The 25,981-nt window shown below is 49.2% G+C and overlaps 2 protein-coding genes and 1 long non-coding RNA gene across 7 annotated transcripts in view; 1 reads left to right on the forward strand and 2 right to left on the reverse strand.

The window, feature by feature from the left end:
* Window positions 1-75: 75 nt before the first annotated feature.
* Window positions 76-3,598, forward strand: LOC103457110 (activator of HSP90 ATPase activity 1). The gene is made up of 9 exons (XM_008397058.3): window positions 76-421; window positions 765-955; window positions 1,031-1,113; window positions 1,187-1,304; window positions 1,388-1,485; window positions 1,558-1,695; window positions 2,443-2,544; window positions 2,613-2,664; window positions 2,737-3,598. Exons 1-9 carry the CDS (start codon window positions 204-206, stop codon window positions 2,892-2,894), a joined length of 1,158 nt encoding a protein of 385 aa, XP_008395280.2. The 5' UTR covers window positions 76-203; the 3' UTR covers window positions 2,895-3,598.
* Window positions 3,599-6,999: 3,401 nt separating this feature from the next.
* Window positions 7,000-12,687, reverse strand: LOC108165762 (uncharacterized). Of its 2 annotated transcripts, none has more exons than XR_014085674.1 (3): window positions 12,366-12,687; window positions 8,695-8,769; window positions 7,000-7,031 (listed from the first exon to the last, which is right to left on the reverse strand). It is a non-coding gene; the product is annotated as an uncharacterized LOC108165762 (long non-coding RNA). The 2 variants fall into 2 exon arrangements; XR_014085673.1 differs by lacking the exon at window positions 12,366-12,687 and adding an exon at window positions 11,003-11,180.
* A 5,469-nt stretch (window positions 12,688-18,156) lies between these two features.
* Window positions 18,157-25,981, reverse strand: part of hivep2a (HIVEP zinc finger 2a) — an 81,043-nt gene continuing 73,218 nt past the window's right edge. For all 4 annotated transcript variants that reach the window (XM_081602719.1, XM_081602717.1, XM_081602720.1 and 1 more), the window contains 4 exons: window positions 24,789-25,602; window positions 24,127-24,223; window positions 22,926-23,045; window positions 18,157-21,032 (listed from right to left, as the gene is read on the reverse strand). In XM_081602719.1, coding sequence (XP_081458845.1) covers window positions 20,535-21,032; window positions 22,926-23,045; window positions 24,127-24,223; window positions 24,789-25,602 — 1,529 coding nt within the window. In that variant the 3' untranslated portion in view covers window positions 18,157-20,534. The remainder of the gene's footprint in view (window positions 21,033-22,925; window positions 23,046-24,126; window positions 24,224-24,788; window positions 25,603-25,981) is intronic.

Genomic DNA, 25,981 nt, shown 5'->3' on the forward strand with positions numbered 1-25,981 from the left:
TTCCTCTTCATCTTTCTTCTCCTTCTGTCTTATTGCCGAATCCTGACCTTTGACCTTAACTGAGCCAATCAAAGCTTTAGAAGTTGTTCTGTGAGTCTGGCCTCCATATTGTTATTAAAATGGGCTGATATTTAAATACTTGGAAACCATTTTTTTCTCGTGCTGTGTGAACCATCACAGCTGCTTTTGTTTTGTCAAGCTGTATGTGGTTTTATTTTGAAAGTCTGTGTGGCGAGCAGCAGCTCAGGTTTCAGCTGCTGTGGGTCAAACCTCAGACTGAGGGACTCCCAGTCCAGTTCTGCTCCTCTGGATCGATCCGGTCCGGAGTTTATCCATCATCGATGGCCAAGTGGGGGGAAGGGGACCCTCGGTGGATCGTTGAGGAAAGAGCTGATGCCACCAACGTCAACAACTGGCACTGGTCAGTGAAACACTGAGGCTTTTATTTTGAAATTCTAGCTTTAGAGAGTTTAAATGTTTTCACCTTTAAAGTTGTGTGAAAGTTTCTAAAAGCTAATATGAAGACCATTCCTGGACCTGAAGGCAGAAACTGCCGAACTGGTCTCCATGTTGGTTTCCATGGTTACGCTCAGACAGAAGCAGAACCCTCCAGAAAGACCCGAGGGGTAAATTTGGAGGGTTATTTTAGGGTGGCAGCGTTATGAGACCCGGCAGCTCGGCACATGTGCAGATATTTTTAAACGCTGTGATGTCAGAGGTGGGCGGAGCCTGTTCGCTCACCCTGCTCCCGTCTCCCCTGTCAGGACGGAGCGGGACGTCACGGCCTGGTCTTCGGACCGCCTCCGTCAGCTGCTGCTGGGCGTCCGGGTGGAGGGGTCAGAGGGCGTCTGCGAGGTCACAGAGGTCAGCAGGCTGGACGGAGAGGCGTCCATCAACAACCGCAAAGGAAAACTCTTCTTCTTCTATGAGTTCCAACTGAGGGCCAACTGGTTAGGTCTGTGATGTCACTGATGATGCAACACCACTGAGGCTCCTGATAGGGCGACACTGATGATGTCATTCATTCCAGGGACGTCCTGCAGTGGACTGAAGTACCGAGGGACCATTGACGTCCCCAACCTGTCCGATGAGAACGATGAAGACGACCTTGATGTGAGTCAGTTGACCTTCGGCCTTGCACTCGTCCAGCCGCCTTGCTGACGTTGAGTTGCTCCGTTTGGTCCAGATCTCGGTGTGTCTGTGTAAGGACCAGCCCAGCACCGCGCTGCTGGACCTGATGAAGAGGTCTGGTGGCAAGGAGGTCCGCAGGGTTCTGGGCCAGTACGTCCGTGACCTTAAATCAGGTCTGCTGTCCACAGACGGTCACCGCCAGGTATTTAGGCAGGGATAATGAACGTCACAGCAAAGGTGACCTTTAACCTCTCAGATTTCAGTCAGGGGATGATCCTTCCCACTGCTGATGGGCAGAAACCATCCACACCTGTGGCGAGCAAGAAGAACCAGGTCAAAACCAGTAAAACTCAGGTACTGTCCACCTGTTGTCCCGACCCAGCTGATTCTGACTGGACCTGAACATCGTCTCCATGTCGTCCTCAGGTTAGCTCAGACGCTAAGCGCTCGTCCAGCCCGGCTACCTGTCCCACAGGTGTTCGCATCCAGACCTGCAGCTTCAGCCTGAGGGAAACGTTCCATACCTCTGCTGATGAACTCTACAGGACCTTCATCAACCAGGAGGTACCGACCAAACGGACCCAGCTAAGGAATCACAAGGTTGACAGTGGTGGCCGATGCTAACTAAAATGTTAGCTGAGCTAACCCTACAGCGCTGCGCCGGTGGGGCTGTTTGCCCAGGGAACCAGAAATCCTTGGACTGCCTCTGAGGGCTGCCAACATGCATTTAGCGAAAGCTAACGCTAAAGAACAGCGAAAGCTAACGCCAAAGAACAGCGAAAGCTAACGCTAAAGAACAGCGAAAGCTAACGCTAAAGTACAGCGAAAGCTAACGCTAAAGTACAGCGAAAGCTAACGCTAAAGAACAGCGAAAGCTAACGCTAAAGAACAGCGAAAGCTAACGCTAAAGAACAGCGAAAGCTAACACTAAAGAACAGCGAAAGCTAACGCTAAAGAACAGTGAAAGCTAACGCTAAAGTACAGCGAACGCTAACGCTAAAGAACAGCGAAAGCTAACGCTAAAGTACAGCGAAAGCTAACGCTAAACAACAGCGAAAGCTAACGCTAAAGTACAGCGAAAGCTAACGCTAAAGTACTACGCCAACACTAACACGGCCAGATTCTGAGATCACTAGACGTTTTCAAAGTTAGCCAAAACGCTAAAGCACTCTAAAAATAAATGATCAGCAGAAGAGCGCCCACTACTGGCCGACTTCCTGCATGTCTTCGATCTGTCCCTCAGAATGCCATCGAGTTCTGCAGAACGGGTTCTGACGGCTCCGTCTGACGCGGCTCCTCTGCTCTGTCCAGTTTGTCCAGGTGTTTACGCGCTCAGCAGCGACTGTTGACGCCCGGCGAGGAGGAAAGTTCCTTCTTCTTGACGGCAGCGTCAGCGGAGAGTTCACACAGCTGGTGAGGTCTCGGTCCCGTCGGACATAAAATCGATCCATGTTCCGTAACCAGACGGTTTCTCTCTGAAGGTACCAGACCGGAGGATTGAGATGAGGTGGCGCTTCAGGACTTGGCCCAGCGGTGAGTCTTTATGCCATGAAGTGATGCTGCTGCTGCATGCAGAACGCCTGAGCCCTCTGGTTGCTCCATCAGAGCACAGCGCCACCATCAGGCTGGAGCTGGCAGACCGAGGAGACGAGACGGAGCTGGAGCTGGAGGCCCGAGGAGTTCCTGCTGGAGAGGAGGAGACCACCAGGGAGGGCTGGAGGCGCTTTTACCTCCAGGCCATCAAACAGACCTTTGGGTACTGAGAGGCGGCCTGGAGCCAGAGGAGCCTCAGCGGCTCCTACTGAGACTGGAAACAGTTTCTGTTGTTGCCTCTGGAGGAACACATGAGCTTCATAACGTCTCCTGCTGCTCATTTCTGTCCCAGGTGGGTCCAGAAAGTCGGTACCCTTGATGGGCAACGTCAACTGAAAGAACCTGAAAAACAACTTAATCTGTTCAAAGTGACTTTTTACAGTGTTGGTTCTGAGCTAAAGGAGCTAATCCTGAAGGAACCTGATTTCTATACCAGCGCTAACTACAAAGTGAGCTACGCTAACACTACAGCACTAATCACAAACATTAGTTCTGCTAATGCTAAGGTGCTGTAGCAACATGGTGTTTAGTGGAAGCTAATGCTAAGCTAACGTTAACCAAAAACACTTTGATCTGTATGTTAATCTTATCTGCCCTCTAAAGACGTTTCAGCACCAATTTAATTTTGACATTATGATTTACATATTCTATAACGATGTTGCAATACTAAATATTGTGTATCTTGTTTTAAATAAAGTTATTGGGGGAAAAAGTAGAATAAGAGGAAAAGAAATAGATCTACTGTATAAAGAAACTTCAAAATAAGAGCATGAGAATTGCGACTTGATGGATCTAAACCAGGAATATATAAAATGATGTTGGTCTTTCAAAATAAATCTTTCTTATACTTTTCAAAATAAAGGTTTTGCAGTGAGCTGATGGTGTGTTTTTATGACGATCATATCTATTACATTACATTGTTTATAAACAAATATAACTCGGGGTAAAGATGTAATATAAAACAGTTCCAGTTCAATATTTATTTTTCATTGTGATTCAGTAAAACTTTACATAGAATTAAGAAAAAACAAAATGTTTAACATGATTTAACATGTTTAAGCAGAAAAACTTTTTGTTTTGTTTCTTTAATCTGCAGTTGGATCTTAAATAAAACAGAAACATGACAACATGTTTTTGGGAACTTTATAAAAAGCTTTTTACATTTCAAAGTGCAGAACCGGACTCTGTTCCTCTTTTATGTTTAATTTGAAAATGTTGAACTCTGAGCTTTAAACAACATTTTATCTACATCAAAGCTTGTGGATGTGCTGATGTTTGTGTCTTTAGTTTTCTTCTGTGATTTGTTTGGAAAGATGCTCTGTAAAGTAAAATTGTATTTCTGTAGCATCTTTCACAGACATGAGGATCACAGAGCTTCACAAACTAAAACATGTTGTAGTAAATCCTCCTCCTGCTGGTTCGTACATGGTCAGAGTTTAAAAATGCTGAGAACTGGCAGCATGTCTGCTTCGTCTGGCTGTTGGTGCAGCAACAGCAGGAAGAAACTGGACCCATGAGCCGGGTCCCAACCCAAACCCAGGGAACAGAGGCCTGGTGAACGTGGAGCAGAAGGTGTGAAGAGAGGTGCGGAGCTGTCCACTGACCCCTACCTGGTGGTGAGTTGGCTCCGGTGGTGGGGGAGGAAGCCGGTCCGACCTGGTAGGCCCAAACGTGTAGTGAGGGTCTGCTGGGAACGTCTGGCGGAGTCCCCTGTGAGACGGAGCTTCAACTCCCATCTCCGGCAGAACTTTGAACACGTTCCAGGGGAGGTGGGGGACATTGAGTCTGAGTGGACCATGTTCCGTACCTCCATTGCCGAGGCGGCCTATCGGAGCTGCGGCCGCAAGGCTGTTGGTGCCTGTCGCGGCGGCAACCCTCGAACCCGTTGGTGGACACCTTCGGTGAGGGATGCTGTCAAGCTGAAGAAGGAGTCCTACTGGGCCTTTTTGGCCTGTGGGACTCCAGAAGCAGCTGATGGGTACCGGCGGGCAAAACGGCATGCGGCTCGGGTTGTCGCTGAGGCAAAAACTCGGGCGTGGGAGGAGTTTGGAGAGGCCATGGAGACAGACTTCCGTACGGCTTCGAGGCGATTCTGGTCCACCATCCGGCGTCTCAGGAGGGGGAAGCAGTGCAGCACCAACACTGTTTATAGTGGGGATGGTGCGCTGCTGACCTCAACTCGGGACGTTGTGGGCCGGTGGGCTGAATACTTCGAAGACCTCCTCAATCCCACCAACATACCTTCTGTTGAGGAAGCTGAGCCTGGGGACTCTTGGTTGGGCTCTACAATCTCTGGGGACGAGGTCGCCGAGGTGGTCAAAAAGCTCCTCGGTGGCAGGGCTCCAGGCGTGGATGAGATCCGCCCGGAGTTCCTTAAGGCTCTGGATGTTGCAGGGTTGTGTTGGCTCACGCGACTCTGCAATATCGCATGGACATCGGGGGCAGTTCCCCTGGACTGGCAGACTGGGGTGGTGGTCCCCCTGTTCAAAAAGGGGGACCGGAGGGTGTGCTCCAATTACAGGGGGATCACAATCTTAAGCCTCCCTGGTAAGGTCTATTCAGGGGTCCTGGAGAGGAGGATCCGTCGGATAGTCGAACCTCGGATTCAGGAAGAGCAGTGTGGTTCTGGTTCTGGTTGTGGAACACTGGACCAGCTCTACACCCTCAGCAGGTCCTGGAGGGTTCTGGGAGTTCGCCCAACCAGTCTACATGTGTTTTGTGGACTTGGAGAAGGCGTTCGACCGTGTCCCTCGGGGGGCCCTGTGGGGGGTACTCCGGGAGTATGGGGTACCGGGCCCTTTGATACGGGCTGTCAGGTCCCTGTATGACCGGTGTCAGAGTCTGGTCCGCATTGCCGGCAGTAAGTCGGGCTCGTTTCCGGTGAGAGTTGGACTCCGCCAAGGCTGCCCTTTGTCACCGATTCTGTTCATTACCTTCATGGACAGAATCTCTGACCAGCCGAGGTGTTGATCCGTTTTGGTGGCCTTAGGATCGCATCTCTGCTTTTTGCGGATGATGTGGTCCTGTTGGCTTCATCAGATCGTGATCAGCTCTCACTGGAGCGGTTCGCAGCCGGGATGAGGCTCAGTGCCTCCAAATCCGAGGCCATGGTCTTGAGCCGGAAAAGGGTAGAGTGCCTTCTCCGGGTCAGGGGGGTCGTCCTGCCTCAGGTGGAGGAGTTTAAGTATCTGGGGATCTTGTTCATAATGAGGGAAGAAGGGAGATCGACAGGCGGATTGGGGCAGCGTCTGCCGTGAAGCGGGCGCTGTACCGGTCCGTCGTGGTGAAGAGAGAGCTGAGCCAAAAAGCGAAGCTCTCGATTTACCGGTCGATCTACGTTCCCACCCTCATCTAAGGTCATGACCTTTGGGTCATGACGGAAAGAACGAGATCCCGGATACAAGCGGCCGAGATGGGTTTCCTCCTCCGCAGGGTGGCTGGGCTCTCCCTTAGAGAGAGAAGCTCGGTCATCCGGGAGGGACTCAGAGTAGAGTCGCTGCTCCTCCACGTCGAGAGGAGCCAGTTGAGGCTCGGGCATCTGGTCAGGATGCCTCCTGGACGCCTCCCTGGTGAGGAGTTCAGGTCCCACCGGGAGGAGGGGAGACCCAGGACACGCTGGAGGGACGATGTCTCTCTATGGCCTGGGAACGCCTTGGGGTTCCTGGAGGAGCTGCAAGAGGCTGGAGAGGGAAGTCTGGGCCTCCTGAGGCTGCTGACCCCGCGACCCGACCCGGATAAGATGGAGGGAGGGACGGAGCTTGCATGACAGGCAGGCTCAGAGCAGCGGAAGTTCAAGGAAAATGATAGTGGTTTATAATAATTTACAAATACAAATCTGAAAAGTGTGGAGGGCATTTTTCTTCAGGCTGCTGGTACAATAGAGAAGTTGGTCAGAGTTGATGGGAAGATAAAAGCAGTTAAAACAGGAAGATGCTGAGGGCGGCAGGTTCTCCCTCTAAAGACATGAACAAATGTTATTCACACAAAAACTAAACGAATATCCTAACATCTGATGATGGATATTAATAAAAACCTCAACATTAAAATAAAATTCAGTTCCATCATAAATTTTTAGAGCGGCGTCTCGCAAAGCAAACCGGACCCATCGTGGATCAGCAGCTCTTCAGATTCCAGAATCATCTCCTCGTGTCTTCCACATATTATTATTATTTATTAATGACACACTGACTCTGTCTGCAGAGGCTGACCTTTGAACTTTGCTCTGGTTGTCATGGTTCCCAGACGGAGCTGCAGAAAGTTGCCTCTTCTCACCAACATTTCATCGCTCAGTCCAGGCTGAATTCAGTCTGAATGAATTAAAGGACCAAAGATTTGCTTTAGAAACGACTAAACATTTAATTTCATTAGCAAGGAAAGTTCTGACACGGAGAACTTAACATTTCAGAACATCTGACCTCTGACCTCTGACCTCTGGTTGTTTTGGTCCCTCCCTTCCTTATTTTGAACTCGTTGTGGTTTCATGATTCGTCTAACTTCTATCTGCTCTTTCTGTTTCACTTCCATTTTTAAATGTTCTCCAAAGACTTTGAGGGATTTTCCTTCGTAGATTTATGTTTTGGTCATTTCCTTCTGGCTCCTGCAGCTGATTGATAATCCACTAATCAGAGTTTCAGCTCCATGTTCCACCTGGTTCTGGTCCTCCTGGTTTTCTCTGGGATTTTGTTGGTTTCTTTCATTTGTTAGATTAAAACGTTAGGTGTTAATATTGACATCATCTGATAGGTTTACTTTCAGAGATGTAAAATAAAAGGATTTCCATTAGAGCATTAATTCAAATCTGTTTAGTTCATTTAAACGTTTTTTTTTTTTATGTTCTTGTGAATAATTTCTGAACCAAACATTAACAGTAAAGAAACAACAGTTTATACAGGAATAAGTGAAAAAATTCAGTTAGAAATAAGAATAAAAGAGAACAAATATAAAATATAAGAGAAAAGGTGGAGCTGACCTTCTGCGGGGGAAAAGTAGAACGACTGAAGAAAAACTTAGAACTTAGAGGATCAGCAGGAAAACGAGCTGATAAATGACCAACTGTCAGATCCATCCATCCATCCATCCATTTTCCTGCACCCTTGTCCCTCAGTGGGGTCAGGAGGTGCTGGTGCCTCTCCAGCTAACGTTCTGGGCGAGAGGCGGGGTCACCTGGACGGGTCACCTGTCTGTCGCAGGGCAACACAGAGACACACAACCATGCACACACACACTCACACCTAGGGACAATTTGGAGAGACCAATTAACCTGACAGTCATGTTTTTTTGGACTGTGGGAGGAAACCGGAGTACCTGGAGAAAACCCACCATGCACAGGGAGAACATGGAGACTCCATGCAGAAAGACCGGGAATCGAACCCAGAACCTTCTTGCTGCAAGGCAACAGCTCTACCAACTGCGCCACTGTGCAGCCCCCCAACTGTCAGATCAATGTCTTTAAATAAAGTGTGATTGTCTAAAATACATAAATTAACATTTTGGACCCAAGATCAGGAACTGATTGTTAACTTTGTATCACATGAACACACGTATTACTGCAATACCGCCCCCTGGTGGCTGGCAGGCTGAACAGCACCGCCTCATATTTATAGATTCTGTATTTATGAAACATCAACATGAAAAACTGCATCCAGATAAAAAATAAACTATTTTCCTCTAGCAGGAAGACTTCTGAGTGATAATATAAACGGTTTGCAGACTAAATATTTAGTTTGGAGTTAAACTTTTAGCTTGTTGACTAAAGATTTGATTTGGAGCTAAATATTTAGTTTGCAAGCTAATTTTTTTTCCTTCAAACTAAATATTTATTAAATTCACTATCATTTTTCAGCTAAATGTTTAGTTTGAAAGTGTAACCTTTATGAATGAATAAATGTGACTTTTTCCTCCATTTTTCCCTCATAAAGCCAAATAATCCCAATGATTGCTGTTAATCTGTGTATCTTTCATGTTTCTCACCTGGACCGCAGGTGTTTGGCTTTCTAACCAAGCGCCTCGGCTCTGTGGAGGCAGGTGACGATTCAGGCTGCAGGCCTGAAACAGGAGAAACGTTTCAGCCGGACAGACAGTGAAGCTTGGTAAAATGTGAGCTTCGGCTCCTGGCCGACCCACATGGTGCCGCAGCGTGGCCCGCGGCCCGGTCCAGGCCAGGAGGCGTGCTGACGGGTAACATGTTGCATCGCAGCGTGACTCTGTGAACCGATGACGCCGAGCAGATCCAGGAATATCACAGCAGACGGAGGGAGTCACAGAAACACAGCAAACACATTTTCTGCAGTTTCTGGTTTTATTGATTTGTTTGGCCTCCAGAGTTTAACGTCTGTGTGAAACTAAACCTGATGAAATACGACGGGCTGCAGCTTTTACACCTTAATCTGTTTAATCTGGATTATTTAGTCTTTTACAAGAGAAAAGTCATGTTTTCACAATGTTCATTCATTCAGTTAAACATTTAATTAGTTTACTAACTAAATATTTGCTTTCAAACTAAGTATGACACTAAATATTTAGTTAGCTCTTTAGTTTGGAGCTAAATGTTTAGTTATAAACTCACATTTATGAATGAATGAATGAAAACGTGATGAAAATGAGACTGAGCCTCTGTTCTTCTGATCATAACAGGATAAATAACTAATAATTTTAACTGTTTTAACTTTAAAACACCAGCAGAGGTTTTTATTAAAGAGCCGTTTGCTGTGTTTAGATCCTCAGGGTGACATCATGACTGTTTCCATGGTTTTGGCTCCGTCTCCATCAGCTGTGAGGAACAGTTTGGCCACCTGGACGCCGCCATGATGCCACCTGGACGCCGCCATCACTGCAGAGCGTCACATGACCCACTGTCAGCTGATGCTAACCGCTAACTGAGGCTTCCTGTGATCAACCAGCCGCCATGAAGCAGCTCCTCCCTGAATCCTCCATCCGGGCCTGCAGGGTTCTGGAGTCTCACATGTTTCTGTTTCAACCACAGAGCCTAGAAACCGACACGTTGCTGAAAGTTCCTGATCATCTTTGACCTTCAGGACAAATCAGGAAGATTTTCTTCCCACTTCTCTAACATTTCTGGCCGACTGAGTTTGGATCTGTGGTTAGAAAACTGATTATTTAGATCCAAACTCAATATTTAGATCTGAACCAGCTGAATATTTAACTAAATATAACAGAGCTGCTGTCTTTAGGTTACATTTACTTTGCTATATTTAGCATCAGGCTAAATATTTAGCTCCAACTTTAATTAGCAAGCTAACTATCTAGCCCCATGCTAAATGTTTACATCTGAGCTAGCTGAATGTTTAACTAAATATAACAGAGCTGCTGTCTTTAGGTTACATTTACTTTGCTATATTTAGCAATATTGGCTAAATAGTTAGCTATATTAGCTAACTATTTAGCCCCATCCTAAATAGTTAGCTTGCTAATTTAAGTTGGAGCTAAATATTTAGCTTGCTAACTAAATATTTAGTTCCAAGCTAAATATTTAGCTCAATATTAGATTAAACTTGATAAATAGTTAGCAGCTAAACATTTAGCTTAGCTAGTTTAGCTTGGTGAGACGTAGCTAGCTCACAGCTAGATTTGGAGTTGGAAGTTAAACAGTTAGCTAGCAAGCTAAATATTTAGTTATCTGTAACATGAAGGTATCTTGTTAACTAAATATTTAATTTGAAGCTAAATATTTAGTTAGTAACCTAAATTTCTAGTTTCTAACTAAATATTTAGTTTGAATCTGACATTTATTAATAAACGAGTAACTTGGTTAAAATGTGACTTTGACAGATGAAGCCATTGTTTTTCTCTTGTGATTATTTTTAATTTCTCGCCGTTTGTTTCTGACTGTAACTCTACAGACATCATGTTGTGTCAACCTGAGGGAACCTTCTGCTCCTGAACGGCTTTTATTTTGTAATCCAGGCTGAGAGTCCGGTTTGAATCCTGGCAGTGAAAACATGTGAGGAGGCCGATCTGCGGCTCCGCTCAGACCTCAGCAGGATGGGACTTTTCCAGTAAACAACTCATCCCCGTCCACATCTGGGTCCAATTACACACAGTACAAAATATGCTGATTCACAATTTACACCTGCTTTTGTTTTTGTGTGTTTTCCTCCGGTCCAGAGGGAAGAAGCGCAGTCAGCAGGTTCGTGTTGCCAGCTGCTGCCAGGAAGCGTTTGGCTGAAGCTCTGCAGTTTCCAGCCTTAAAGGTGCGCTTCGCCTGCTTTCATTCACTAATGGCTTATTTTTCAGAAATCTCTGCGTCAAAATGACTCACCGGACTTTTTTCTTTTCACGGGCTCCAAGTTTTCCTGAACTCCTTCCAGGAAACGGGACAGTTTCTGGTTCTTCCAGACATTCCCAGATGTAGAACCTCAGACGGCCACTAGGTGTCAGTGTGTAATTGGCGCTGCTGTGGTTCTCTTCTTCTCGATTTATAGTTGTTTTTCTCATATTTAAATGTATTTTGTTGAAAATTAAATGAAAGGTTTTGTATTAATATAAAGTAATTTCTGCGCCTCCCTGCAGGGGGCGCCGTAGCGCCTCTGGTTTTAGCAGTTAAAATCCTTTTATGAGGAAATGAAACATTTTAATCTTCATTTTCTGTCTGTTCTCTGGTCTCATTTTTACAGATATTTATAGAAACACAAACCGCCTCCTGAAGGTCGTGATCGTCCCTCTGACGTCATTCGGACCTCCTCTCTTCAGCTGGACTTTATTTGGCTTATTTGACCTTTTTCTTGTCTTTTCTGTTTTTTATGCTCAGCCTCTTATTTCCTCAGTGTTCATGTAAAGTATGTTTTCCTTTTCTCAGGTAAAGCGATCCATCTCGTCTTTTCCTGCATGTTTTTCATTCCTCCTCCTTGATCTCTGCTGGATCCTCCATCTTGTCATTTCAGCTTCCTGATGCCTCCTGCTTTAAACTACGGTGGCCAGCAAAGGCGAAAACGCTTCGCAAACGACGAAACTCCGAAACACACAAAAAGAAACGCAAGAGGAAAATGTTGCGATCAAAAACTACTCCAGACCACTAGGGGCAGCAACGGCAGGAAGCTGGAAAAAGGTGCGTTTTTATTTATTCTTTTATATTCTACGTAGGTTTTTATGTTTTTTCTGTCAAGTAAAAGTTGCTGACGTCTTTGTTGCGTTCTGTAATTCAAGGCTAATGCTAACTAGCTACCCTTGCTAACTAGCCAGCTAGTTTGTCGCGTCTGTCATGAGTAAGTGGAAATTTATCGGCAGTTTTCTGGACGACGTTCGTCTTCGCCAACCTGAGGCAGGAGAACATTATATACGTCTTAAATTTTATTCATAATAGTCTCTAAACGTCTTAAATCTGAGTGAATAAAATCTGCTTTAAGAGAGTCGGTGGCGATGAAAGGTCAAAGGTCAAAGGTTGGATTTCGTTTCTGTGTTTAATATTTAAATTTAATGTGACTTTTCTTCTCCTCTGTCGGAGACGTTTTTCCGTCCCTCAGGTCCGTTTGGACCGAAGAGCCGGTTCCGCCTGGTTTGCTCTTTTTTATCCCTGGTAGCTAAAAATGGAAAGTTGTTTATTCCAAAGAGCAGATGCCTCTACGACACACACACACGTTAGCAGGGTGTGTGTGTGTGTGTGTGTGTGTGTGTGTTCTGCCAACCTGTCCGTCCTCCCTGTGTGGATCCGGAGGACGAACCGAGCCGACCCAGAGCCGTTGGCGGGATCGAACCGCTTTCAGGCCAGATTTTCCCTCTCCTCTCCTTGGTAACGGTTGCTAAGGAAGACAAACAGAAACACCTGCTGGTTTAATTGAGTCATATTCCAGAACCTGCTGCTGGTGTCATGGCGAACAGACTCACTGCGGCATAAATCAGCTTCATCAGCAGCTCCGGCAGATTCTGCTCCAGGTTCTGGTGAAGTTTATGTGAAAAGGTTCTGAGGTTGAAGAATCCGGTTACCGTGACCCGAAACTGGACCAGAATCTGGACCAGAAACTGGATCAGAAACTGGACCCGAAACTGGACCAGAATCTGGACCAGAACCTGGACCTGAAACTGGATCCGAAACTGGACCAGAAACTGGATCAGAAACTGGACCAGAAACTGGACCAGAATCTGGACCAGAACCTGGACCAGAAACTGGATCAGAAACTGGACCAGAAACTGGATCAGAAACTGGACCAGAAACTGGACCAGAATCTGGACCAGAACCTGGACCAGAAACTGGATCAGAAACTGGACCAGAAACTGGACCAGATGTTTTCGCCATCAACACGAATGTTGTGTCTTCAGATCATTTCCAACTAATATAATAACATAATAACATAAGACACGTTCTCAGAGATCAATAAACTTTAACGCTGGAGCTGGAAGACATTTTAAATATTCAAATAAATAAACGAAACAACAAATAAATGAATTACAGCCTGAAAACAAAACTTCAGACGAGACTGAAGATTTTTATCATCCAGTTTTTGGTAGAAAGAGAAAATAATAAATCATACAAATGGAAATGATTGAGTTAATTGTAATTCATTGATTGATTGATTGATTGGTTAATTGATTGATTGATTGGTTGCATATCGTGATGCGTTCGCCTCAGACTGAACAGATTTCTCTCGTCTAGAAGCAGCAGAACCTCAGCAGCTCCAGTTCCCTCGGTTCTCTGCAGCCTTGGCCTTTCTGACTCACCTCAGCTTGACAAACGCTCGTCTCTGAGAGCCTCGGCTCTAATCGGAGGCTCGGCTGTGATGTCGGCGTGGTGAAGGCCAACAACGCGCCGATGTTGCAGCTCTGCCAGTTTCTCAGCTAATTCAGCTCTAAATGATCAGAACTGAAGCTCACCTGAAAGAAAGTGCAGCTGAACAGTGATGGTGATAACTCTGACTTTTAAACATCACATTTAAAATTAGCCTTAAATCAGATGCTTCATTTATCCACTGACTCCTCTGACCTCAGCCGCCAAGATGGCCGACTGTTCACCGCAAACGTTTCTTCTGTTCCACCGTTTGCAGATCAGTGAAAGTGTCACTGGAGCCAAATAAAAGCACTTTTCAATATTTAGAAATATTAATTTAGTGGAAAACACAAGAACGCTAAAAGTTTTCAAACTTAAAAAGCAAAACATTTGATTAGCTTCCCCAGCAGGAACGCCCACTTCACTGCAGCCACGTAAACTAGAGCTTCAGTTTAAATGTGAAGAAGCTAAGAGCGCTAAACATTTTCAAAGTTAGCAAAAAACGCTAAAGCGCTAAATGAAAAATTAGCTCCACTATTTGCAGGTTAGTGGAGGTGTGACATCACTGCAGCCAAGAAACAACATTGATAACTTATTCAGAAATATTAATTTAGGGGAAGCAAAGAGTTTTCAAAGTTAGCATGCTAAGCTACAACTTAGCTATTAGCATACTAGCACTAGGGTGCTAACAGCTGCAGTCAAGTAAATTAGTGTTTTAGAATTTATTGGGAAAATGAATGTACATGAAGCTAAGTGAGCTAAATGTTCAAAGCGCTAAGCTAAACATTAGCGAATTAGCAGAAGAAGCATTTCAGTGAGTCATGCAAACAAAAACTGAATGAATCTTAAAGGCTGCAAATCATTTTTCACTGCTCTGAACTTTATTAGAGCCACGGAGGTAAAAGAATAATCTGGAGGATGAAGAGGAGGATGAAGAGGAGGATGAAGAGGAGGATGAAGAGGAGGATGAAGAGGCGAACTGCCTTATCTTTGGAGTTAATTACAGCTGGGAGAATGGCTGCAGCTCAACATGGCATCTCACACACACACACGCACACACACACACACACACACACACACACACACACACACACACACACACACCACAGGCTGTCTGCTGCTAACCATCCCGACATGTAAACCCGCCGCCGCGGAGCGAGCGGAGAGTTTTCCTTCCCAGGGAGAAAGTCCCGGTTCGGCCCGTTAGCTGCGCCGCGGCCTGCGGTTCCGACAGCGATGGCGTGACTCTGCAGAATCAGTTCCAGTTGTTAAATCACATGCTTGGCCACTTTCTCTGCGTAATTACTGCCCGCTAAGCTCGTTGTAATAAATCATAATGGTCCATGTGTGGAGCGAGGAATGTGAGATTATACAGACCTGGAGGGCCGCTGCTGCCTTTCACAGCTTATTCTGATTTTGGGCCTGGATGTGAGTGGAGCTCATCCTGCGTCTCTGAGGCCGGTTCTGGTTCCTCCTGACGTTTATGTTCCTGTTTTGTTTCAGCATCAGAAACTGTTTGTTTTTTAATGAAATGTTTGACGTTAGGGTGAGGTTGTCTTCAGCTGTGACTCCATCTCACAAAACTGCACGGAAAAACCTTTTTCTGAGTCACGTGATCAACAACCGGATGTTACTACTGGTGCAAATCACAAAGAAGACAACAGGAAGTAGAAGGAAGATGATGATTTTAACAACTAATCATGTGAACAAACTTATTTAAAAGTGATTTTAATTGCCTTTCTTATTAAATGTCAAATTGTGTAACTTCCTCAATTTTGCGTAAAACATTTTTATGTCTTATGGCTTTTGGCTAATAAGAGTTAATGCGCTAAAACACTTTGATGTCCAAAGGAGTCTCTTCTGAGACGTGTGATCCATAACCTTAATATTCAACATAAATTCGCTTAGCGTAGCCTGGTTGGTCCCTAATTCATGTTTTATTTTCGTGACATTTTAAAGGTTTGCTCAAAAATTGGATGACAATTGGATAAACAGCTAGTAACTTTGTTTCCATCGACATTTTAACGTTTCACATCAGAAAAGGTTGATGGAAACGACAAAATTCAAAATAACTTTCTAAATTTAGCAAAAGTAGTTTTTATGTTCGCTTGATGTGGTTTTAGGTTGAAGAGTTAATGGGGATGAAAGCACATTTACAGTGTTTGGCTCATAGCTGTTTAAATTACCTGCTAAAAGAAATAAATTTGTGGGGAACAAACTGGATATTTCTGGCAGCAGCTCATTAAAGCAGGTCAGCTCCGTCCCGTCACACATACCTGGAGACTCTTTGTTATTCTGCCTTCACCTCATGTTTCTAATTTTAAACGCGCCACCTTGTCACCAGTCGTCCCACATATGTCTACCTGTCTGCATGTTTCCCCCCCTTCATTGTTGACACATCTGGGTTGGTGTCAGTTTCCGTTTCATCTGTCAGTCTGTCCGCGTGTCGGAGTCCCGCCGCCTTTGATGCCAGCTGATCAAGGCAGTTATTTTTGGTCCTGATTAACGATCCGAGGAGCGGCTTTCATCAGGAGTTGGGAAGGTGTGAGCATATGGAAAGCTCCCCTGGGAGCCCGACGCGTCTCTGTGAATGTGACTTCCATTGTTGGAGCCTGCAAAGACATTTTGCCCAGTCCTGGTCCAGGCGACTCTTCAGGGGATTCATCTACAGGATGATTAACACACTCCAGAAAATCCTGAGAATATTCCCAAAGCAGGAAAAGATCCGTCACCATGCATTTCTAGCACCTGTACATTTCATATCTTTATCATTTCCATCTGTTTCCTAGAGAACGAACAATGAATCTTTGGAGAAAAACCTGGAACTCCAACATTTGTTACATTTTCAGCCGCTGTGGTCAAACCAACCAAACCCTCTGAGCAACATGTTCCCCTCCTGGCCTGTGGGGGCGCTGTGGCCTGTGGGGGTGCTGTGGGGGCGCTGTGGCCTGTGGGGGCGCTGTGGCCTGTGAGGGTGCTGTGGCCTGTGGGGGTGCTGTGAGGGCGCTGTGGCCTGTGGGGGCGCTGTGGCCTGTGAGGGCGCTGTGGCCTGTGGGGGCGCTGTGGCCTGTGGGGGCGCTGTGGCCTGTGGGGGCGCTGTGAGGGCGCTGTGGCCTGTGGGGGCGCTGTGGCCTGTGAGGGTGCTGTGGCCTGTGGGGGCGCTGTGAGGGCGCTGTGGCCTGTGGGGGCGCTGTGAGGGCGCTGTGGCCTGTGAGGGCGCTGTGGCCTGTGGGGGCGCTGTAGCCTGTGAGGGCGCTGTGGCCTGTGGGGGCGCTGTGGCCTGTGGGGGCGCTGTGGCCTGTGGGGGCGCTGTGGCCTGTGAGGGCGCTGTGGCCTGTGGGGGCGCTGTGGCCCGTGGGGGCGCTGTGGCCTGTGGGGGTGCTGTGAGGGCGCTGTGGCCTGTGGGGGCGCTGTGGCCTGTGAGGGTGCTGTGGCCTGTGGGGGCGCTGTGGCCTGTGGGGGCGCTGTGGCCTGTGGGGGCGCTGTGGCCTGTGAGGGCGCTGTGGCCTGTGGGGGCGCTGTGGCCTGTGGGGGCGCTGTAGCCTGTGAGGGCGCTGTGGCCTGTGGGGGCGCTGTGGCCTGTGAGGGCGCTGTGGCCTGTGGGGGCGCTGTGGCCTGTGGGGGCGCTGTGGCCTGTGGGGGCGCTGTGGCCTGTGAGGGCGCTGTGGCCTGTGGGGCGCTGTGGCCCGTGGGGGCGCTGTGGCCTGTGGGGGTGCTGTGAGGGCGCTGTGGCCTGTGGGGGCGCTGTGGCCTGTGGGGGCGCTGTGGCCTGTGGGGGCGCTGTGGCCTGTGGGGGTGCTGTGGCCTGTGGGGGTGCTGTGAGGGCGCTGTGGCCTGTGGGGGCGCTGTGGCCTGTGGGGGCGCTGTGGACTGTGGGGGCGCTGTGGCCTGTGGGGGCGCTGTGGCCTGTGGGGGCGCTGTGGCCTGTGGGGGCGCTGTGGCCTGTGGGGGCGCTGTGGCCTGTGGGGGCGCTGTGGACTGTGGGGGCGCTGTGGCCTGTGGGGGCGCTGTGGCCTGTGGGGGCGCTGTGGCCTGTGGGGGCGCTGTGGCCTGTGGGGGCGCTGTGGCTGCGCTAAGAACCTCTCAAAGAAACTAAATGAAACCTCTTCACCAAACAGAAACTGAAGATTTTAGCGGCTGGAGGATTTCTCTTTAGACTCTGGCCAAAGGCCACGAGCCATTTCTCCTGCTAGCGCTAGGCTAGCATGTTTGTTTTCTTTGTATTTACCCAGAATGCCTTGCGCTGTAGTCCACTTCCTGCTTTTGGAGCAGTCTCCGGTCCGCTTGGCGTTCACATTCAAACTGAACCCAGACCGAGGTTTGGAGGACCAGAGGTCAGAGGTCAGTTAGCGTTCACACCTCACCAACCGGACCGGAGTTTACAGACAACCGGACCGGAGTCGGGTCAAAGCGGACTCAACAGGACGGGTGGGACTGATCCATCCTCAACATTGCTGTCATTTTTAACACTCAAGTTTCCCATAAAAGTTGCTGAGGAATGAAGTTTGGAGCTAAACAGTTAGCTTTGAGCTAGCTAAATATTCAGGACGATTTAAATAACCCAAATTGCTGCAGCTGATTTTTGGCCCAGCAGCTTTAGAAAAGCCTCCTCCTGCTTTCTGGCTCTGAATGTTGGATAAACGAGCTTCAGAATAAAACGCAGTGAAGGAAAAGTTTCGTTCCTCACAGCAGAAATAAACACAGACACCAGCAGCTGCTTGTTTATATTTATTTGGAAACAAGAATGCATTTCTTTCACTTCCACTGCGACTCCTTGTTGCACCTTGGATCGAACATGATAGTCGTATTAAGTCCACAGAACACCGTCACAAGAGAGACACCCCTTTAAATGCACGTTTACCTTTTATATCCTTTTTTCTGTATAGTTGTCATCCGTATGCAATGACTTGTGCTTTGATAAGAGAAGAGACATCATTGTTGTCCTGATACATGAGGGAGAATCAAAATAGAAAAAAGTCGTACGAAGAGGATATACTGGTTGAATACACACCGATACAGAATACAGACACTCACATTGCAGCCTGCCCACTCGGCCCAAACGGTCCAGAACCCGAAAAACTGGCGCCTCTTTACCCACAACTGCTCCCTTCTTCTCCTGATTCTAGGATTTTGTAAGTACACCATCGTTGCCTTGCAACAAATTCACTCCCTGCTGGTGAAGCAGAGTTTGGCTAAAATATTGCTTGAAAAAAGGGGCGGATGTGCAGCGGAGCAGGATTATTCCTGCTGACGCCGTTCAGGTTGGGCGCGTCAGGAGGGAAGATAAGGTGCATGTCAGAAAGGCTGCAGGTGGAGCCGCTGCGGCTGACGACGTCCCGTTGGTGACTGGAATGTTTCCTGTTTGGATGCGAACAGCTGCTGCGTCACACAAACTCATTCAGCTGCAAATCCGCGCTTCGCCAAAATAAAAGCGTCGAACCAGAGCTGCACGACGCGTCACAGGCTCACTGGCAGAATTTAGCACAACTTCAGCTTTTTGTGAACATTTTCTGCCCCCAGAGGAGCAACAAGGTATTTTTCTCCAACACGAACGAGTTTTAAAAACACATAAAGATGTAAGTTTGGAGTTAAAATAACAATTTCCATCTGAAACAATCACCAGCCCAGAGTTCAGCCTGTTCTTAGCATTAGCATGTTGCTAAGCTGGAGTACCCAGAGACAGCTTTTATTTTGAAGGATTATCGCTCTAGTCTGTTAAATTTTTCTGTCTGATAAAAACTTGAGTCTTATTTTGAAGGGCTAACAATCCTGTTTCATTATTTGTTAGCTAACTTAACACATTAATTGCACCCATTTTATTTTGAAAATCAGATATTAGCTTCTGGCTTCTTTCTGTGATATTTTGACTTTTATTTTGAAAAGCCAACATGGTCACTTTCAGGCCTGATTTAATTCCAGAACCAAATCTGAACCAAATCGTCGTTAAACCAGATCCAGGTTTGTTTTCTGATTTTTAAAAATCAAAACTGATTTTGTGATAATTAATTTCACTGTAATGTGAAATAAATTACATTTTGACTGTAATCAGTTTTTGTTGCTCCCCACACAGTAGAAGAAGAAACACTGCCACCTGCAGGCGGGAGTTAGCATCACTTACAGTCACTGCTTTTACTATTTTTAAGGAAAATTTGCAACAAACTCACAAACATTAATTTTAACGTAAACTTCTGCAATCGCTGGACTGAAACTTTATTTTGAAAGTCCTTGTTTCTAACTGCTGATACGAGTTATTAAGCATATTGTTATTTTTTTTAAATTCTGCCTGTTTGATGCAAAACGTAACGGATTTCAGTGACAAAGTGATGAAAATCTGTAACAATGTGGACGTCGCCGCTCCGTGCAGCTCCGCTTCGACGTCTGAGTCAAAACCGAAAGAATCTCAAAGCAGCTTCAGGCAAAAAGCAGCAAAAATGTACAAGCAAAACTACGACGACGACGACGAAGCTTTAGAGGCCAAGTGCAGATAAAACCGTGTGGCTCCGTTTACTGTATGCATTCAGGTAAATATCGGAGTACATCTTCAGTACGGGGAGGTCTCACTCTGACCGTATAAATAGTACAGTGTTCACATCCGCGCCTCCGGTGAGCGAAACCCCCCATGCTGTGCATACAAAAGGCTTCCACGACATTTAAGAAAAACATGTACAATTTATGAAACATGGTAACAATAAATAGTATTATAGAATCACTGCTGTACACAAAAAGCGTCTTGAATTTCACTCATATAAAAATATGTTTTAGTGCAACCGTACGTAACATCCATAACTTCACATCGACGTTTATTAAGGAGTCCGGAAAACGAAAACCAGGAAAAGGAGGAAGTTGCATTTCTTACAAAGCTGATATGCAAAAGAGGAGGAGATTTTATTTACAGTTACCTTCCTGCATCCAGGACCCGAAGGAAAGGCACCAGGAGGTCCGGCTGCAGGCCGCAGCGCCCAAACGTCCGGGCGGCTCGACCTTTGACCCCGAGAGAGAAGCGCTCCGCTGAACAAACGGGGCAAAAGTTCCACTTCCTCTCTCTGCTCCTGCACTTCCTGTTTCCAGAAACCAGAGCTCCGCCCCCTCGGTCTCAGGACGCGTCCTTCTTCTCCGCCTCCTTTTCCTCCATCGCCGGGCTGGGAGGAAGAGGAGCGGGCGATGAAGAGGAGGAGGAGGAGGAGGAAGGCCGGAGCTCAAGGCTGCTAAAGTGCTGAATGCCGGGCGGAGGCGGGGAGGAGCAGCGCTGCTGCTGCTGCTGATGGGAGTCAGGACACGGAGCTGAGGAAGCCGCTCTTCCTCCTCCTCCTCCTCCTCGCTCCACACACTCCGGGTCGAGGCAGAGCGAGGCGATGGCCTTGGTGCAGGTGTGGATGCTCTCCTCCTGCTCCGGTCTGACCCCGCCCCCCTCCGGTCTGACCCCGCCCCCCTCCGGTCTGACTCCGCCCCCCTCCAGACGCTCCCCTCCCCGCTGCCCCCTCTCGGCGGCGGCCGGCGCCCCCTGCTGGCCCAGCGGCGTGGTGGCGGACGTCGGGACGGAGTGGACCATCTGGATTCCTCCGATGGGAATCATCGGGAACGGCGAACGCACCTGGGGAAGAAACGGAAACTTCAGCATTACTGATGTGTTGAAGGAACGGGGTTAAAGGTCAAAACCTGTTAGGGAACATCTTTAGAAGAACTGGACCAATAAAATGTAAAACTTTTATTTTGAAAAGCTACTGAGCGCTTTATTTTGAAACACTTCACGTTTTGCTTCTCATGGAGTTTCAGGTTTACATTCAGACCATGTGGAGGAGCAGAGAGGGAGGGGGGGGCGAGAGAGAGGGGGGGCAAGAGAGAGGGAGAGAGGGGGGGGAGAGAGAGCGAGGGGGGATGAGAGAGAGGGGGGGCAAGAGAGAGGGGAGACGGGGGGTGAGAGAGAGAGGGGGGATGAGAAAGGGGGGGGGGAAGCGGCAGATTCCTCAGCCGTTATTTACTGTGGGACGCTACCAACAGTTCGAATCGCGAGTCGGGTCGGGCCGAGTCGGGTCGGGGCGAGACGGGTCGGGCCGAGTCGGGTTGGGGCGAGTCGGGTCGGGCCGAGTCGGGTCGGGTCGGGCCGGGTCGGGGCGAGTCGAGTCGGGGCGAGTCGGGTCGGGGCGAGTCGGGTCGGGGCGAGTCGGGTCGGGCCGAGTCGGGTTGGGGCGAGTTGGGTGGGGTCGGGGCGAGTCGGGCCGGGTCGGGCCGAGTCGGGTCGAGTCGGGTCGGGCCTGGGCGAGTCGGGTCGGGCCGGGGCGAGTCGGGTCGGGGCGAGTCGGGTTGGGTCGGGTCGGGTCGGGCCGAGTCGGGTCGAGGCGAGTCGGGCTGGGTCGGGTCGGGCTGGGTCGGGGCGAGTCGGGCCGAGTCGAGTTGGGTCGGGCCTGGGCGAGTCGGGTCGGGCCTGGGCGAGTCGGGTCGGGGCGAGTCGGGTTGGGTCGAGTCGGGTCGGGGCGAGTCGGGTCGGGGCGAGTCGGGTCAGGCTGAGTCGGGTCGAGGCGAGTCGGGCTGGGTCGGGTCGGGCTGGGTCGGGGCGAGTCGGGCCGAGTCGAGTTGGGTCGGGCCTGGGCGAGTCGGGTCGGGCCTGGGCGAGTCGGGTCGGGGCGAGTCGGGTTGGGTCGGGCCGAGTCGGGTCGAGGCGGGTCGGGCTGGGTCGGGTCGGGCTGGGTCGGGGCGAGTCGGGCCGAGTCGAGTTGGGTCGGGCCTGGGCGAGTCGGGTCGGGCCTGGGCGAGTCGGGTTGGGTCGAGTCGGGTCGGGGCGAGTCGGGTCGGGGCGAGTCGGGTCGGGGCGAGTCGGGCCGGGTCGGGCCTGGGCGAGTCGGGCTGGGTCGGGTCGGGTCGGGTCAGGCTGAGTCGGGTCGAGGCGAGTCGGGCTGGGTCGGGGCGAGTCGGGTCGGGCTGGGTCGGGGCGAGTCGGGCCGAGTCGGGTCGGGGCGAGTCGGGTCGCCACATGAACTTTGAATGTAAACCTGTCGCTCCAAACGCTCCTTTTGTCTCATGGAACCTCGTTGTGCAAAAATCTATCCAATAAAAAGTGCAGACCTTTATTTTGAAAATACATGAGCTTTATTTTGAAGGGCTAACAATCCCCTCGTCACCTCTCTCTAAATCCTCTAATGAAAAAACTTTAAAAATAATAATTTAAATTATTGCGTAGTTTAAATTAAATGATTTTACTATGAAAATGATCTTTAAGCTTTATTTTGAAAGCATGTCATTCAGTTTTTCGGGATTACTTTACTTCCTGTTACTGATGAACCTGCTTTTATTTTGAAGCAGGTGTATAGATTTTATTTTGAAAAACCATCATCACTCACTGTTTCCTGGCTGATTTAGATCCAAATCTGGTTTGCAAAGGAAATCTATGAAATATTTTGGGAATGTTCCTCAACTTTATTTTGAAAGGGCTAATTGTTGCCTTAATTGAATTAAGGACATGGAGGAATTGGGAAGAACGGACTGATACCTGGAGTTGTGAATGGGTGGGAAGATGGCTGAACAGAACCTGGTGAGGCGGGCCGGACTGGAAGCCCCGGGCAGAACCGTGATCCCATTCAGACGGTGACAAAGAACCGGGACGGAGATCCTGGAACCAGACAGACAGCCGTCAGCGTTTCCTCCGGACAGACGTCCTGAGTTCAGCCAGTAAAGCTAACGGCTAACGGCTAACGGCAGAGCCCCGGGGTTCTGGCTGAAACACGAACCCGTCTGCAGGCGGTCGGCCCGGCGGGTCTGAGGTGAAACCCGTAAGAGGAAAAGCAGCCGCCTCATTAAACACGTCGCAGCCGTTTCCAGGCAGCCGCTCCGACTCCCATCATCCGGAGCCGGGCTTCATTCCCTCGCCGTCTCCAAACGTTTCCGCCGCCAGATGGTTTCGTCTTCGCTGCTCTTTGTCCTTCGCACTTCATTCACACGGCGCAGTAAAAAACCTTCAGCTCAGGATTTCATCCTTTAAGGTTTTTAACCCTTTAGGTTTATAACCTCAAGCTTCAGGCTCCTACGGTCCCTGAACGCATCACGACTGAACCAACAGCTCGTCCTACGGTCCCTGAATGCATCACGACTGAGCCAACAGCTCGTCCTACGGTCCCTGAACGCATCACGACTGAACCAACAGCTCGTCCGTCAGGGCGTGGAAAAGCAGATTTGGAAGGAGAAAGACCAGTTTATTTGGAGAAAAATATTGTAAAATGTTCTAATCCCTTTTATTCCTCAATGTTGCACAAGCTGCTGTTGATCTATAACCAACAATCCCAATAAATATCCGGACATCAGCCAAGACGGAAACCCTGATATCCCAACGACAAAAATCATCCGGGCTGCTTGTTGGAAAAGCAACAAAAGGAAAATCTGCTTAAAAATGTCAAATCTGGCAGAGAATATTTGGGTCATTGAAGCTTCAACCTACAGAGACGTCAGTCAGCTGGGTGCCTTCCTGGGCCTCAGACCGGAGAGGTCAGGCTTCCCAGCTGACCTCTGAACCCTAACCCAGCTGGGAAAGGGTTCAGAGGTCAGGATCAGATCCTTAACAGGATGGACAGAAAACTGAGTGACGATGTCTCAGTCTGAGTCTCTGGAGTCTAAAGAAACTGAGTCCAAATGATCCGATGGATCAGAGGAGCTGAAATAAAACGTTTCACTTAAAAAGAGTAAAATCTCATCATTACCTTTTCCATCTCTGCAGCGGTGCTGCGCCGCCCCAGGGGGAAATCTCCCTGAGCCGCCACCCCCATCTGATGGTTGGGCCGGGGGCTCCGGGCCGCGCTGCGAGGACGGCATCAGAAAAACAGCTTTGAAGCCACAACCAATGGATGCAGACAACCGTTCATGGTTTCACATTAATGATGTCACTGAAGAGAGAAACACCCAGAAGAGCCTGAACTCGTCTGGATGTTCAAAAGCCTCAGAGGAACCAGATCTGGGACCAAGACGGCCAGAACCAGCCGACCAATCAAAACCAGGCCGATTGATTCCATCAAAATGTTGCACACAGATCAATGATGAGGTAATAATGAGGTAATAACAAGGTAATAATGAGGTAATAACAAGGTAATAATGAGGTAATAATGAGGTAATAACGATGTAATAATGAGGTAATAATGAGGTAATAATGAGGTAAACGTGTTCATTAGTAGTTAGTAAAGTTTCTGTGCTTTTATGTTTCCTTTTTAATTCCCAGATAACTTGAGGACGTTTGTTTGGCGGCCATATTGGCTTCTTCCTGCATCATGCCTCTATGAGGACAGACACTAATCAATCAATCAATCAATCAATCAATCAATCGTAGATGGTCTGAATTGGCCATAACAAGCTTCAGCTGCAGGCTGACCTGTGGTGGTAGACGCCTCGGCGGGGGGACAGCGGCCGGATCATGGCCCGGTGCCGCCCTCGGGGTGAAAGGTCTCTCTTGTAGTCCCTCCCTCCTGGAGACGCTGGCCGAGACAGAGGGGACAGCACCGACAGGTGGCCCCGCCGCGGGGACAGGTCCCGGCGGTACCCTCCCACCCCCAGGTCCCGCTTGGGGGAGATGTGGCGCAGCGGGGAGACGTCCCGCCGAGGGGACAGGTGTCCGGCGTGGGGGGAGAGGTCCCGGCGGGGGGACAGGTAATGGCAGGTGGAGGGGGACGAGGACGGGGAGCCGGAGAGGTCCAGGCCCGGCGAGGAGAGGCGTGAGGAGGGCGAGGACAGGTCCGGCAAGGGGACGGGGAGGTCTTCGTCCATGGAGGAGGGGGGCGGAGCCAGCAGCCGGCTCCGATGATGCTCCGCCGCGGCGCGCTCTGGGGGCGGAGCCTGCGGCGTGATCTGGATGCTCGGCACGGTGGTGAAGTACCCGAACAGAGGCGGCCTGCCGGAGGCGCCCAGGAGGTCCGGCGCCCCCTGGTGGGGGAGCTGAGCGGCGGCGGCGGCGGCGGCCACGGCGGTGATGGACATGGCCGGCAGGGCGTACGGCTGCGGGCTGGTGGAGCGCGAACGCGTCATCGGCGTGGAGTCGCCGTCGTAGTCGTCCTCGTCCTCGTCTTCGTCGTCCACCTCGTCTCCGTCGTCCTCGGCGCCGTCCGACTCGTCGGCGTCGGAGAACTGATGCTCGGCCACCAAGCCTCTGGACAGCTTCTCTGACGACCTCTGACCTTCCTCCCCGAGTTCTTCGAGGTGAAGACGAAGGAAGCAGAGGGAAAGAGGGAAAACGAGGGAGGAATGAAAACAAATGTTTGTATTTAAAGGTGCAGAACGTTAATGTTGCATAAAACACCTCCGAGGCTCGTTCCCACAGTTTAAACCAATAAAATCAAAGCTGTAAAAGCTGCTGGAGTCAGAAGGATCTCTCAACACGTTGGTTTTTCCACCAGACGGATTCCAGCCAAACGTCGGCGAAGCTAAACTCCGACTTCACTGAAGAACAAAGCCTGGAACTGGACGACCCTGGAAAACCGTGACGACCCTGGAAAACCGTGACCCCCGAGTTACTTTCTGAACGAGCCGAAGCTCCGAGTCGGACAAACCCTGCGACTCAGCCGGTGGACG

The sequence above is a fragment of the Poecilia reticulata genome, chromosome 21 (assembly GCF_904066995.2).
Source record: "Poecilia reticulata chromosome 21, P_reticulata-male-v2, whole genome shotgun sequence".
NCBI classification, from domain to species: Eukaryota; Metazoa; Chordata; class Actinopteri; order Cyprinodontiformes; family Poeciliidae; genus Poecilia; species Poecilia reticulata.